The 16,073-nt window shown below is 37.0% G+C and overlaps 1 protein-coding gene across 4 annotated transcripts in view; it reads right to left on the bottom strand.

Annotated features, from left to right (window-relative positions):
* LOC134356680 (twinfilin-2) overlaps positions 1–16,073 on the bottom strand; it is a 169,505-nt gene that overhangs the window by 30,432 nt on the left and 123,000 nt on the right. For 2 of the 4 annotated variants that reach the window (XM_063067703.1, XM_063067706.1), the window contains 3 exons: positions 13,619–13,714; positions 9,861–9,965; positions 4,010–4,027 (listed from right to left, as the gene is read on the bottom strand). In XM_063067703.1, coding sequence (XP_062923773.1) covers positions 4,010–4,027; positions 9,861–9,965; positions 13,619–13,714 — 219 coding nt within the window. Of the gene's footprint in view, positions 1–4,009; positions 4,028–8,803; positions 8,819–9,860; positions 9,966–13,618; positions 13,715–16,073 lie in introns of all 4 variants that reach the window. The other 2 variants (XM_063067704.1, XM_063067705.1) reach the window with 2 other exon arrangements.

The raw sequence follows: 16,073 nt of genomic DNA, 5'->3' as shown, positions 1-16,073 counted from the left end.
CCTGATAGCCACTGGCAATATGTTCCTTGCTCTGCAGGTATGGCTCTGAAGAGTATATATATTGTTAATAGAGTTTTAACATTAAAATCCCACACAGTTATCTCTTGGCCTGTCAGCAGCTTGTATTGTTTTACACGTCTTCTGCCCCTCCTCCTAGATAGTGGAATGTGTACTCAAACAGCCAAGTCCAGAAGTGACTGATTTACGCAGAAACCTTGAAATCAGCAAAAAAAATAATTGCAGGAATAAAACAGAAAGCACTAGAAATGCTCCTGAGGTTAGTAAGTGAGAGAAAGAGAATCAAAATTCCCAGATAGTTTCAGATTTTCTGTTTTACTTCAGATTTCCAGCATCTATAGTAGTTTGCTTTCAGAATGTTCAGGACCACATTTCCTGCAGAAGTTGACAAATGGAAATAAACGGTAAGAGCACAAAAGATTTGCAGAACTGAAACCACATCTTCATATGGAAAGAGATTCCTGAGGAAGTGGTTGAGGCAGATCCAATAACATCTGAAAGGCATTTGAGCAGTTTTATGGATAGGAAAGATTTAAAGAGATATGGGCTAAATGAAACAGCTGGGCCAAAGGATCTGTTTTCTGCTGATCTTAAACAGCCAGAAGGAATCAACCAGCAACTACCCTACCTGTAGTTAACAATTCTTTTAAATAGTACTGATGGGCTTCCTTCCTACTGCTGGATATAGGTTCAGCTTTTAGATGTTATACAGCATGTTAGATAGAGTAGTAATCTTCAAGTTGGCAGTGGTGGTCTTCACCTGTGCTGCATACGGACAGGCATTATGATTTCCTAACTTGACATACTTCCATCTAATTGTAACTTTGCACACACATGGTGCCTGGCATAGTTTGCTCCAGAAATGTTACAATGACATAAGGAATGCTTAAAAAAAAGTTAATGATCAAAATTTGAAGGTTCTGTCTTAGCTGTGACTCTTGCACATCTCCTTTAACTTACCACATTGTACATTATGCTGATAGATGTATTGTTAAATACATGTTCCTCTTCCTCAAAAACAGGTAAAGTTTGTAGTCGAGCATTCAGCAGTCAAATTTTAAAAAGAAAGCCATGTACACGTAACTTTAAAGAAATGATCTTGTCAAGCTGATAAAGAACTTTATATGGAGGGGCAGAGTACACAAAAACAATTGAATCAAACTTTTAAATCATGAGACAGATACCAGCTGGTATATTGTATCCAGGCCAGAAAGAGTATTAAGAAATGGAACAGGTACAGAGATCAACTCTGATCAAAAATATTTCAGGGATATATATAGATGAAGCTCCAAATCAAGAAAGATTTTGACGATTAAGTTGAGAAGAATCTATTTCTGTTGTGTAATTATTGTTGGTGCACGTTTTAGATTGTGCAGGAAATCAATTAATTTTACAATTTATGTGCAAGATTCAACCTAAACTGTAGAACATCATCAAGATTAAAAATGCTTGGAAAGAAGCAATAAGTCAAGTTGTTGTAAAACTGTGAAACAAAGCCTGCAAATCAAAGGATAACAGACACTAAATGCTGGAATAACTCAGCAGGTCAGGCAACATGTATGGAAGGGAATAAACAATTGATGTAAAGGCTGGGAGAGACCTATTGTTTTCAGGCACTAGGAAATTACAATTACTTTCAGGACACAGTGGGCTTATGTCAATATTCAGTAATGCCCTTACATCTTGCAAATACTACTAGTACTGCATTGATGAGTTGAGTAAAAGATTATGAAGATATAACAAAAATATACTGACTATAGGATAAATAAAACCATCTTAGACAGAGCGAGAGAGTGAGCGTGAATGTGAGACAGAGTGCACATGTGTATGTGTGCATAATATCTATTTACTGGAAAGCAAATACCAAATGAAATAAATATGCAGAAATATATGCTTTAAAGGCAGGATGGAAACAAATACTGAAAGAGGAAGTTCAACTTTTTGCAAAATAAATATTAAATATAAACATGCTCATTGCACACCTGACAGCTGTTGCTTTCTACATATTTATTTGTAGAAAGCTTCCAAGAATATTAAACTAAATTGTTCAGCTAAGATCCACACAATTTTTTAAAGACTATCAAAAATTATGGTTAAAATATTTGGTACAACTGGGATTAGCAAATGAAATTAGTATAGATGGATGTCTTGGTCAGGATATATTAGTGGTGCCAAAGGGCCTGTTTCTGCACTGTATAACACAATGATTGCATGACTCTCAATTATACAAACTGCCTTTTACTGGCCACATATATAAAAAAATCCTTACATAAATATGTTAATTGAAACACTCAATATAAAAATAGAAGGTCCTGTTGTCAATAACTACAACAGTAGACCCTAATTTGCTGCCTGAAAAATGAGCCAGAATCTATATTACTGATTTAGAAAGCTTATGAATTTACTGATCTAATTTTAAAACTGGTACTTACTGTTCTAATAAATAACTTTTGTTTTGTATTACAAGTGCCAAACATAACATATACATTATATTAATACAGCCACAATAACCAATTAATTGGACAACCAGATTGAGAATTGGTAACCAGCTCGTGTCATAGCTACACAAGTCATTGGAAGAAACTATTTTAAAAAACATGGTTTAAACACCAAGGGGTTTCATGGTTCAGTGAGAATACATTCTTGTCAGAATGTTGTGAATCAAGTTGTGCCCCAGAGACATGAACACAAAATCTAGGTTGACCAGTGGAACACTGAGGGATCCTTATAATGTCCTGAATGTCATCTTTTAGGGCACGATATTAAACTCAAATTACATTTTAAAAAATGGAACTAGTTTGAAGACCAGCACTGAAAAAGATTATAAGGATATAAACAAATTGCTGTTTGCAGTATGATTAGTTTCTAAATTATAATTATGACTACACTTCAAAATAATTCACAAAGTTTGTTTCAATGTTCTATGAAAGGAAAGTGCACTTGTATACTGCTACAGTGAAATAGAGTGGATGTTCTGCAAAATACAGAATTATTTTTGAAGGCTAAGATTTGACTAAGAACTGAGTTAAAATGGGATACTAAACTGCGTATTACTGGTGAGCCAAATAAATGAAGGATGCAGGTTATCTCTGCACATAGATAGAGGGCACTAATTTTAAAAGTAATGAGCTTCAATTGAAAGTAGAGATTTCTCAGCAGGAGTTGTGCAAAAGCTATTCCCACTGAATATATCTGGAGCAATTTGTTCAGAAATGCACTGTATTATCTGATTTAGAATTGACTGATATTTGTGAGAACAGATCAATTTTTCCATGATGTTTAATACCAGCTGGAATACAGAAAGCATTCAGTAGAGTTTAAGGAAAATAATCCAAATATTTGAATAATCACATTTGGGCATGAGAGGGAATTTATAAAAAACTTTTAGAAGTTGAAATGAATGTGTACCAGAGTGTACCAGATGTGATTTGGATTGCAAAAGGTTAACTCGTGGGATGAGACAATTGTCCTATCAAGACAGGCTAAATAGGTTGGATCCGCATTCTTTAGAGTTCACAATAAAGTCTGCATAAATGATCTGGTTCAACTATAAATAAGAACTCAGGGCTGAGACAGCTCAGTCTGTGTTGAGTAGGGAAAACAATGCCTAATCCTACTTACACTTTTTCTGCTCCAGTTACTTGCTACTTTTGCCTCTTCATTTAAAAACTATCATTATGTTCTATATAATTCAATTAATCAAATACCATCTTATAAATTTAACTTTATCATGGGAAATGCAAAGGTGATTGAACAGGAGATACGTGCATATCTGAATTACCATAAGATGCAAAATCATAAAATCAGATTATTTTTAAAGTAAAAAAAATCTAAAATTTTCACCTCAGTGCTGAACTGATCAGTGAATAGTGTTATATTATTCAGTAAGCAATTTAGTTTGCTTTAATTATCAACAGTGCTTAAGATCTCTTTAATGAAACTGGAGACAACAAACAGATACAGAAATGAAGACGAAGAACTGAAGGCCTACCATTGTGCTGCTAGACTCCTGAAAGCATGTGGAAGAGGCAGGAAATGCAGCAGAAAGTGAAAACATGATAGTAAAGGTCTGTAATAATCAGATACTGAAAATCTCATTGTTTTAGTTGCATCAACTGTCCACAGATGAAGTGGCATAATGATGCCTTATCAGCTGCTTTTGTTAGCAGCATGAAGTGAATCTGAACCAAAATCAAGTTGAAACAAGTTCAAATATGACCTTGAACATCACTTCTGAAGATGAAGGATGTTTTGAATCATATTATATATATTTATATCCTGATGAGACTTAACTGACCACTCTCATAGGTGAACTTTGTTTCAACATGATTTGGCAAGCTCACGAACTCCATGAATTTCTTATGCAGTTTAGAAGTTAATTATATAGACAACAAAAATTAACTGCAAATGGTTGAAATTCATTTCCAATTTGCAAATAGTATCCTGGCTGTTTTGATGTAACTTTTACAGGATATGATCAACTATCTACTTATAGACAAGTACATTTAAGCCAAAATATGTAACTAAAACTATACTAGCTTGATTGTAACAGTATTTAGAGTAAATATCAGGTGAGATTCTAAAACTTCATGAACTCTGAATGAGAACAAAAGATGAACACTTTTAATCAAATATATTTCATTGAAATTATATTCCAGTTCCAGTTTAAGATGGCACTGGCGAAGCAAAGCAACGACTTGCTGGCAGGAAAAACTACTTAATTACTTTATTAATAACACTGTACTTTGAAAGTGATCCAAATCTTGAAAATGATCCAAAGCAATCAATAACCTGCAACTTTCCTTTTGGAGTTGAGCTTTTGAACCACCTGTATGACCTGGCATTTTTGCCTTGTGAACTGAAGTCTGGAAGGTGTAGGACAGTTGCAGTGTGGTGTGTATGTGCAGTGTGATCTTCTGTGGCTGCCTGTAAGGAGACGAACTTATACAAACTTTGATAATAAATGTACTTTGAACTTTGAATAATTTGGAATCACATGATAGTGACATCCTGTGATAGACTGAATGCTGCAATCAAATGTGTCCCTGTTGATGTAATCATTTCATTTCAATGTACTATGTCTAAGAAAGGAAAAGAAAAACAAAATGGTAAAAATTACTTTAATTTTATGTATTTTATTGTGTGGAGACATTTGGAGATGTGGCCAGGTTGAAGGTGAATACAATACACATTTGTCAACATTACACACGACATCATAATAAATGTGAAGGTCATTAAAGTGACAACTTGTGCCATTCTGATAAACATACTACTGTAAATTTGTGTACACCTTTAAACACTCCACTCCGATGTACTGAAATACATACACATTGCCCAAAAGGCCTATTTTCAAAATTACAACATTCAAAACATGCAACATCCTGATAACTTGAATCTCACAGAAACATTCAGAGAAAATGGAAAGACAGTTATGTAACTGCCATGGAAAACAACTTGAAAAATCATGAAGGGAGGCTCAGGATCAGTGGATCAGGATGTGCAGAAGTGAAAAACTGAACTGTTAAAATTCCCACAAGCATATTTTTGTAAAACAATTCTCCAGACACTGCTTTTTGTGCTAATAAAGCATTTTTGTCAAAAGGAAAAACATTTTCTCACTTTATTCAGCTTTTTAAAAACAGGTGATTGATAGATATTGTTCATCAAATGTGTTCTGTTCTCTGGAGGAAAATCAGCATATGCTTACTTTTAAAATATAATCCAATCCAAAATTAATACAGTTGTCATTTTGTGATGATGTTGCAAGTGACATTATGAAAACTGGCCTCACAGTACACATAAGTTTCCCCATAAATTTACAAGTCTTATTTATTCTTAATACCACACAGAAAATCATGACAAAGATTAGATATTAAATCCAATTCACACCAATCCAGAGGGCGTGAAAGTAAAAATGAAAATGAAGAAATTAACGTAATAAGAATTCTTATGGTCATTGTTCAACTTAAAATTGAAAGTTTAGTTCTTGCTATAGTATATATTGTGCAGAGGTGAACATACCAGTTAAACATCCACTTGCTACTCCAGTATACCTCAGGCAATTCAGTACCTACATTCACACAGGTTGTTGGATTGTGATGTGGGAGGTTATAGCATGAGATCCCTCCTTGGGAAAGGAGTACTGTACCTCGTGTGTGAGGTACAGCATGAGATCCCTCCTCAGCAAAGGAATAATGTATTCCTGGAATAAAATGCTGCAACAATTTTGAATTTAAATACCGTATATCAATTCAGGGACAGGCTTATACAGTCCACATTTTATATCTATTTAGAAAACTCTATAAAATAAGGATATTGCAACCATATTTTTGATGGATGATGCAAAAAGCAGGGTGATCTCAGTAGTTCAGTTTTGTTTTTAAATTGACTTTACACGATGTGACACAAGCGATGGAGGTCAACCTCATTTTTGATAGCAAAACATCCTTTGTATTTTTCTAATTAATATTAAAAAGGTTTGGCAACTGACAGAAGCGTATTTCACCACAATGCAGTCAGGACAACTACAGAATGTAAAATAAAATTTAACATGAGAAATAGGGAGAAAAACTCACAGACACATGCACACACATACACACACAAATGAAACTTACTGAATTTACATCAAACATCTCAAAATTATCTCTGATTTGTGTGTTTTGGGCACTTAGCAACTGTTCTGTGTTGATCAGGTGAGTAGTTTTACAACCTTGCAGAAACCAGCTTCACTATAAAAGGGGATTATACTGAGGATGGTACTAGCTTGCAGCAGGATGCAAGTAGGCTGCTGAAATGGGCAGATGCATGGCAGAAGAATTGTAATGCAGGAAATATACATTAATTTTTGTACAAAGAATGTGGAAGAAGCAATATAAAGGACACTTTATTTATTTTATCTTAGAGATACAGGATGACAACAAGTCCTTCTGGTCCAACTAGCCTGTGCTGCCCAATTATACACATATGACCAATTAACCTACTAACCTGCACTTCTGTGGAATGTGGGAGGAAACCCATGCAGTCACAGGGAGAACATACAAACTTCTTGCAGACAGTGGCCGCTGCTGCTGTAATAGCGTAACACTAACCACTATGCTATGCTGCTACTCTAAAAAAAAAATCCTTTTCTGTAAGAGTTGTATGATCAGAGTGACAGGACTAGCTGAGAAAGCAGACAGAATTCTGAACTTTATTATTCAAAATAATGAGGATAAAACCTTTATAACACATATTGCCAGGTCACTTTGGTTCTGCACTCCCTACAGAACATATTGTCTTTCTTCATTTTTCCTACCAAAATGCATCAACTCACATTTCTTTGCATTATGTCTCATCTGTGTTCGGTTCTAGTAGCCACATTGTAAGAAGACTGAGAGAGTCAAGAAAATTTATGAAAATGACTACTGGGACAATATACTACAGTTAAAGGGAAAAAACTGGTGAGGCTTGTGGCTGTTATCTTTAGAGAAGAGAAAAGGGAGAGGAAATTTTATTGAAGTATATATAAAATTGAAAGGGCTGGATGGAGAAAGCTGTTTCCTTTGTTAAAGAGTTGAGGGTAATAGTTCAGAAATGAAATAAACGAAGAAGAGAACTAAGATTGACATATGAAAAAATACTTTTATCCAGTGCTTGGCTGTTATTTGGAATGTATTACCTACACATATAGTGCATAAAAGTTCTATTGTGGCTTGTAAGAAGCAATTGGATAAATATTTCACGGGAAAGAACTGGAGAGTTGCTCTATAGTGAGCCAGTTGGAATATGATGGGCTTCATGACTTCCTTTTGTGTTGTGTATTCCAAATGACTGCAACGGTCCGATTTAGGCCACAGGCAATTTTATAATGCAAATTTGGGTTCCATGAGGTGCACAAGAACTTGAATGCTGTTTTAATTTGGCTTTAAGGAGACAGGGATATCAAACTCACAGGAATATTTATGTTGCTGGAACATTTTACCCGTTAGAAATATTATACTGTAGATGCAACTTTCATGGCTAGTCTTTCATTATTTTGCAGTGAAATTTGGGTAGGTACAAACTAGAGAATTCAAGTGCTATCAGTTATACACAATCTTAGCAGGATGTACAAATTGTACTGGATAATGATTCAACCAAATTTAAAGCTGTTGTAAATGGCAGTCATTTCAAAACAAAATAATCAGACAACTGTCATCATATGTGGGCTGATAATAAACATATTGAATCCTTTAGATTCAGAGATTCTAGTCTGAATTTACAGGAGAAGAACCTATACACTCTTCCAGATCTATAGTCAAATAAGTTTCTGACTGACACACAAGAATTTAAGCATGCTTCAAATTTTCATTTCAAAAGTCACTGCATTTTTTTCATGCAACACAGCACCAAATGATGTTGGTTATTGTTTTAAGTGTGTTTAAAAAAATTATTAAGGGGAGGTACTACTTTGCAGGATAGCTTTGGAGCAGACTATGTTTCTGGACAGTAAAAACTGAACACTCTCCACTTGGCTGTGGAAAACTTAATGACTGCTCTGCCAATGAAAGTGACTGTTGTAGTGAACAGCTACATTTGCAAATGCATTTCTTGATTTCTACCTTACGTGTCATTTGTGGTGACCACATATGGCAACTTACGAGACAACTTACCACTTCTACAATGGTCCTTTCTGATATCACACCCAGTAAAATGTTGTACTGTATTGTACCCTGGCACTTTAATATGTGAAATTCAGAGCTTTTTCAAGTTCACCCCAAAAGGACACAATGCAAGGCAAACAATGGGAGAAATTTAAAGTACTTACCTGAATCATCTTACCCTGAAAGAGACAATAATGTCAACCCAGTGCAGCAAAAATTGGGTTAAAAGCAGGCTTTTCACCTCATAGAAAAGAACTCTGGTGATTTTGAGATCTAAGTATTCTCAATGTGGTGTTATGAAATGAATTATCGAATTGGATGCCATTAAATATTTAACATTAGTACAATAATCTGCATTAATTGTAAAACTGACGAATGTATAAAGTAATATTTCATTTAGATGCTGTCTATTTAACTGAATGTCTGGCATTTTTTTCCAGTGATAGTTTTAGGTGCCAGAGGATCATCTCTTCTATATTATTAAGCACCACTCTTGGTAATAATAGAGCTCTGTACCCGTTAACTTTCATTCAGTATGAATTGACACAGACATTTCCTCTGTAGAACACATTATTTGAATCCAAGCAGCCATTACCTCTATCTCTCATTCTCCCTCATGATGGAGGTCTGTTAATTTTTCACCTGGGAGGAATCATAGCTGCAAATGTACAATCTTGGTGCAAGATATTGTTTGGTTCTTGCTGAATGTTAGCAATTCACAACTGAGATAGAGAAGAAATTTCCTCACCTATCCAACAGAGATGTGGAGGGTTATTTGTGATCTTCCAGGAAGAAATGGATTCTTAAATATCAAGGGGATAGGGAGTTAGTTGAGGAAATTAGTTCTATGGAAGATCGATCACCTTTGTTCTTACTGAATGATTTATCAGGCACAAGGAGTGAAATGGTCCACTCCTGCTTCTATGCTGCTTCAATTTTCAATTAGACAAAATATAAAAGAAAGGATTGTGACTACTCCAAGAATTTAAAAAAAAAGAGATAATACATCTGTCTTTAAGATATAAATAAAATGGCAGTGCCACAATCTGTAACTCAAATCAAGACCATTTTCTTGTCAGAATTCACTTAAGCAGACATTCATAACTTGGTCAAAGTCTATTCAGAATAAGTAAACTGACATTCTTTTACAATGACCACAATGTGGGAAAATACCATCAATTAAGAGAATGGATTGTGATACAGTATTGATGCTTTTATTACCTCATTAATCTTAATCTGCTTTAGTTCCTCCTCAGCTGCAGTAAGTGGTGCTGGTCCCAAGCGGGACTGGACGTGTTTCTGGTAACCACCTAAACAAATGTCCTCCTATTGAGAGAAGCATATCATGGTGTTCAACAGCAGCACTGAATACATTTACATGGAGCATTGCTACAAGAAAGCAGCATCCATCATCAAATACCTCACAACCGAGACCATGCTATCTTCTTGCTATTACCATCAGGCATGAGGTACCACACCTCCAGGTTCAGGAATACTTATTATCCTAAACCCATAAGACATAGGAGCAGAATCAGGCCATTCAGCCCATTAAGTTTCCTCTGACACTTTATCATGGCTGATCCCACATCCCACTCAACCCGATACACCTGCCTTCTCACCATATCCCATGATGCCCTGACCAACCAGGAAACTATCAACTTCCGCTTTAAACCTACCCATGGACTTGGCCTCCATCCACCAGAATCCACCACTCTCTGGCTAAAAAATTCCTCCTTACCGCTGTTCTAAAAGGTCGCCCCTCAATTTTGAGGCTGTGCTGTCTAGTTCTTTACCCTAATTCCAGTGAGTACCAGCCCAAAGCTGCCAAATGCTCCACATGTTAACCCCTTCGTTCCCAGAATCATCCTCATGAACCTCCTCCGGCCTCTCTCCAATGACAACACATTCTTTCTGAGATACGGGGCTAAAATCTGTTGGCAATACTCCAAGTGCGGACTGACTAGTGTCTTATGAAGTGTCAGCATTATCTCCTTGCTTTTATTCTCTATTCCCCTGAAATAAATGCCAACATTTGCCTTCTTTACCACAGACTCAACCTGTAAATTAACCTCCTGGGAGTCTTGCACAATGATCCCTAAATCCCTCTGCACCTCTGAGGTTTGAACCTTTTCCCCATTTAGACAATAGTCTGCACTATTGTTCCTTTTATTATCATATATTTCCCAAAACTGTATTCCATTTACTACTTTTTTGCCAATGTATTTTGATAATTCTTCCAATTTGTCTACGTCCTGCTGCATGCGCATTGCTTCCTCAGCACTACCTACCCCTCAATCTACCTTTGTACCATCCACAAACTTTACCACAAAGCCATCAATTCCATTATCTAAATCACTGACAAACAATGTGAAAAGTAGCGGTTCCAATACTGACCCCTGAGGAACACCACTAGTCACTGGCAGTCAACCAGAAAAGGCCCCTTTATTCCCACTCGCAGCTTCCTCCCTGTCAGCCATTCCTCTATCCATGCCAGCATCTTTCCTGTAACACCACAGGATTTTATCTTGTTAAGCAGCCTCATATGTGGCACCTTATCAAACGCCTTTTAAAAATCCAAGTAAATGACATCCACTGCCTCTCTCCTTTGTCCACCCTGCTTTTTACTTCCTCGCAGAACTTTAACAGATTTGTCAGGCAAGATTTCCCTTTACAGAAACCATGCTGACTTTGCCTTATTTTTATCAGTAGTCTCCAAGTACCCTGGGCCATCAAGCTCCTGAACCAGCATTGATAACTTCAATCATCACTACTCTGAACTGCTTCTACAACCTACAGACTAACTTTCAAGCCACACACATCAAAGTTGCTGGTGGACGCAGCAGGCCAGGCAGCATCTCTAGGAAGAGGTACAGTCGACGTTTCGGGCCGAGACCCTCCGTCAGGACTAACTGAAGGAAGAGCTAGTAAAAGATTTGAAAGTGGGAGGGGGAGGGAGAGATCCAAAATGATAGGACCTCCTGACTCCTATCTTATTTCTTTTTTTATTCCAGTAAACACCTGTAAGAAAATGAATCTCAATGTATTTTGATAATAAGTTTATTTTCAACTTTTTGAACTTTTAATTTTGGGTTTGCTGAAATCAAAGGTGCCATAACTGATATGACAGCAGGTTGAATTCTGTGCTATCACACCAGTTTCATACCAGAGTAAGCAACAGTGCTGGTGGAATTATCTCTGCTCAGAGAAACAGCAATACCATCTAGTCAATTGCATGAGAATTTGCAGGTATACATGAAACTCTGGAAATGTTATATTTAAAAACGCAGTCACCAGAGAAATGAGTAAATTTTTATAGTTAATATGAGAGTACTATTAAAGGCCTACAGAAACAAATCAGAAGGGATGATATGTTAGAAGGATAAATAGATGAGGCCATGTGGTTTGATCCAAAGACCAAAATAAAAGGAAGATCACAATTTTAGGAGTGTACTATAGACCTCCTACCATCCAAGGGAGAAGGAAGGTCAAATCTCCAACAAGTTTTTGACTGTGGGAAAAGCATTAAGTATTTTAATAACTCCAATAATAACCGAGATTGTCAATATAAAAGGATGGACACTTTAATCAGTATATCACAATTCCTATAAGGGAAGGGGGGAATTATGATTAGGTTTCAGGATTAAAGTTGGGAAGGTGAAAAGTGTACCTGCATGGTGCTGAACATAATTCAATGATTTTTTAGCACAGGTATGGGAAAGGACAGTGCTAATAGTGGCTCTGAACTAGGGGAAGTGATTCCTCAAAAATGCACTAGAAAGAGCTAGGTGAAGGTAAGCTAGTCTCAGGATAATGAGAACATTTAGAAAGGAGATACAAAGGGCTTGGAATAAACAGGCTCCTACCAAAAAAGAGGGAGAACTTGTGAAAGATAAGGTACAAAGGCCAAAATGAGGTTTAATCATTAAAAGTTTAATACTGTAGAAAACCTAGACATTTAGAATGTGTAGGAGTGAAAGTCAACAGGGAATTATGAAAACTAGGAGAATATATGCAAAGGTAATATAAAATTAAACCAAAATTGCAATAATATTTTGCAGGCATATAAAGTGCAAGCCAATATCTAAGGAAATAGTAGGTCCTATTTTTTGATTAGTATAAACTTGATGGACTGAATGGGCATCTGTACCTTAATTTTTTTATGATTTAAAAAAGGATGGATAAAGAAATATAGCTGTCAAGGCAATACAGACAAAATGTTGGAGGAACTTAGCAAGTCAGGTAGCATCTTTGGAAATGAATAAACAGTAGACGTTTCGGGCTGGGACCCTTCATCAGGACTGGAAAGGAGGGAAGAAGACACCAGAACGAAAAGGAGGGTGGAGGGGGAAGGAGGAAAAGTTAGAAGGTGACAGATGAAGCTCGGTGTCTGAGGAAGGGGGGGATAAAGTAAGAAGATGGAAGAGGATAGGTGGGAAAGGCAAAGGGCTGGAGAAGGACTGATGTGAGCAGGGTGGACCATGTGTGAAAGGGAAGGAAGAGGGGCACCGGGGAGGTGATAGGCAACTGAGAAGAGGTAACCGGCCAGAATGAGGAATAGAAGAAGAGGGAAGGGGAAAGTAAAAAAAAATTGAAAAAATAATAGCTGCCAATAGTAGGGTTTCGAATATCTGGGTTAGTTAAGACCTCTGGATTACTCGTTTGATTAAATTAACTCCTGAATCACCACCTCAGTTGTTGAATTGTCAGGGAATACATTTTTTCTGTCTCTGGAATCCAGGAGAACCGAGCATAATTTCGTAATTCTATCCAAGGTAACAAATTATCAGTAAACAGATGGTGGGATATGCACATTGTCTGTATTTACCATAGAACCATAGAAACTACAGCACAGAAACATGCCCTTTGGCCCTTCTTGGCTGTGCCGAACCATTTTCTGCCTAGTCCCACTGACCTGTTCAATTAAAATAAACAGTTTCTGTATTGTTTTTAAGGATAGTTGGTGTTCATTGGTGTTGTACCTTTATTGTTCCAAACAACTCATCTTTAATGTGTCCTCCGCCAAACTCTTTTTTCACAGTCGCCCTAGTTGCTGCATATAACATCTTTTGTCTGACCTGTGTAAAATATAAGAAGATTAGAGTACGCACATAACTTGGAAAAGGATAGACATGAAGACTGGGATTAAAATGGAGTCTTAATACTCAGTTTCAGAGAGACCATGAAATTCAATAACACAGGCAATATAGGGATTAGCTATGATAGACAGATTGGGCAATTATACTATGAGGTTTGTTGATGGACAAACTATTCATAGTTCTTGGAGAATGCACTTCCAAATAAGATACGAAAACTCCACATGAATAGTAAACCACAACATAATCTCATAAGAGCCTAATATTTAAAGATTAACAGATGAGGGCTATAATTCTGCAAAAATAGATTAACAAGAATAAAACTGGGGTTGCTTAGCAAAAAACTGGCAAAGATATAATATTTGAGTAAACTAGTAAGAAATAGAAAAGACTCTAAGAGCTTCTAGAACAGTGTAAAATGTAAGAGAGTATCATGTCCTTAGAGGCAAAGGCAGAAGAATTTATATTGAGGAAAAAAGGAATAGCTATTGCGCTGTATGTATGTTTTTCATCTATCCTCAGAAAACCCAGTACGTGGTTTCACATGACTAAACAGAGAAGAATAAGTTTTGAGGCAAAAAGCTAGCTCAAAAAGCCTGCTTAATCTACTTGAAGAACAATTTAGACTTCACAAGAGTATAGTAAACTGATAAACATGGCAAGTTGCTCATGAAGCGCATATGCCTATGTGACAAGATCATAAAGGCAAGTCATGAGATAATGACCAAGGTAGCCAATTACATGGCCAAAGTAGTGGACAGTAAGGATGTAGTTTGGAGGTGTAAACATCAATATTGTTCTGGTAGGCGCTGGTTCAAACTGTAATTGGTGGAGTCAATCTAGTTAGTAAATTTGATCCAAATCAAGATCTGAGGAAATAGCAAATGTAAAGGTCCATTAGAATAGTATAGCACAGCTACAAGCCCTTTGACAAACATATGTACTGACCATGAATGCAATCCAAACTAATCTTATCTACCTGCACATAATCTCCCCCTCCTCATTCCCTGCCTGTTCAAGTGCCTGTCTAAATCCCTTTTCCATGCTGTTCTTGTATTTGCTTGAGCCCTTACCCTGACAGCACATTCCAGGTATCTACCACTCAGTGTAAAATCTTACTTCCTAATTCCCCTTTAAATGTTCCCAGTTTCATCTATAAGCTATGCCCTCTAATAATAGACATTTCCATATGGTTAATAACACAAGACATAGGAACAGAATTAAGCCATTCAGCCCATGAGTCTGCTCTGCCATTCCATCATGGCTGATTCTGGATCTCACGCAACCCCATACATTGCCTTCTTGCCATATCCTTGGATGCCCTGACCGATCAGGAAACGATCAACTTCCACCTTAAATATACGTACAGTCTATGGCAGAGCATTCCACAGATTTACTACTCTCTGGCTAAAAAAATTCCTCCTTACCTCTGTTCTAATGGGTTGCCCCATAATTTTGAGGCTGTGCCATCTAGTTCGAGATACCCCCATCATAGGAAACATCCTCTCCACATCCATCCTATCTATTTCTTTCAACATTCAGTAGGTTTCAATGAGATTCCCCCCGCATTCTTCTAAATTCCAGTGAGTATAGGCCCAAAGCTGCCAAACGCTCCTCATATGTTAACCTCTTCATTCCTGGAATCATCCTCGTGAACCTGTTCTGGACTCTCTCCAATGACAATACATCATCTCTGAGATATGGGGCCCAAAACTGTTGACAATACTCTAAATGCAGACTGAACAGTGTTTTATAAAGCCTCAGCATTATCTCCTTGCTTTTATATTCTATTCCCCTTGAAATAAATGCCAACATTGCATTTGCCTTCTTTACCACAGACTCACCCTTCTGGAAGTCTTGCACAAGATCTCCTAAGACCCTCTGCACCTTGGATGTTTGAGCCTTCTCCCCATTTAGATAATAGTCTAAACTATTGTTCCTTTTACCAAAATGCATTATCATACATTTCCCAACACTGTATTCCATCCGCCACTTCTTTGCCCATTCTTCCAACTTGTCCAAGCCCTGCTGCCATCGCATTGCATCCTCAGCACTACCTACCCCTCCATCTATCTTCACATCATCCGCAAACTTTACCATCAATTCCATTATCTAAATCATTGGCAAACAATGTTTTGATCCAGGCATGACTGCGCAAGCGTGTGGACGTCAGCAAGTTAGATAAGTGAGAAGAGTTTAAAAAGAAGACAGCTTTATAGAACAGACGCTATAGTTGAGGGAGATAGAGTAGGAAGGCTTTGGTTCAACGGGGCTTTGGCGATAACGGCCTGTGTGGAATAGAGACAGGAAGTATATGTGTGAGGCTGGTGTTCTGTACTGG

The sequence above is a fragment of the Mobula hypostoma genome, chromosome 15 (genome assembly GCF_963921235.1).
Source record: "Mobula hypostoma chromosome 15, sMobHyp1.1, whole genome shotgun sequence".
NCBI lineage: Eukaryota > Metazoa > Chordata > Chondrichthyes > Myliobatiformes > Myliobatidae > Mobula > Mobula hypostoma.
The sequence above is the reverse complement of the archived record's forward strand: the minus strand, read 5'-3'. Positions and strand labels throughout refer to the sequence as shown.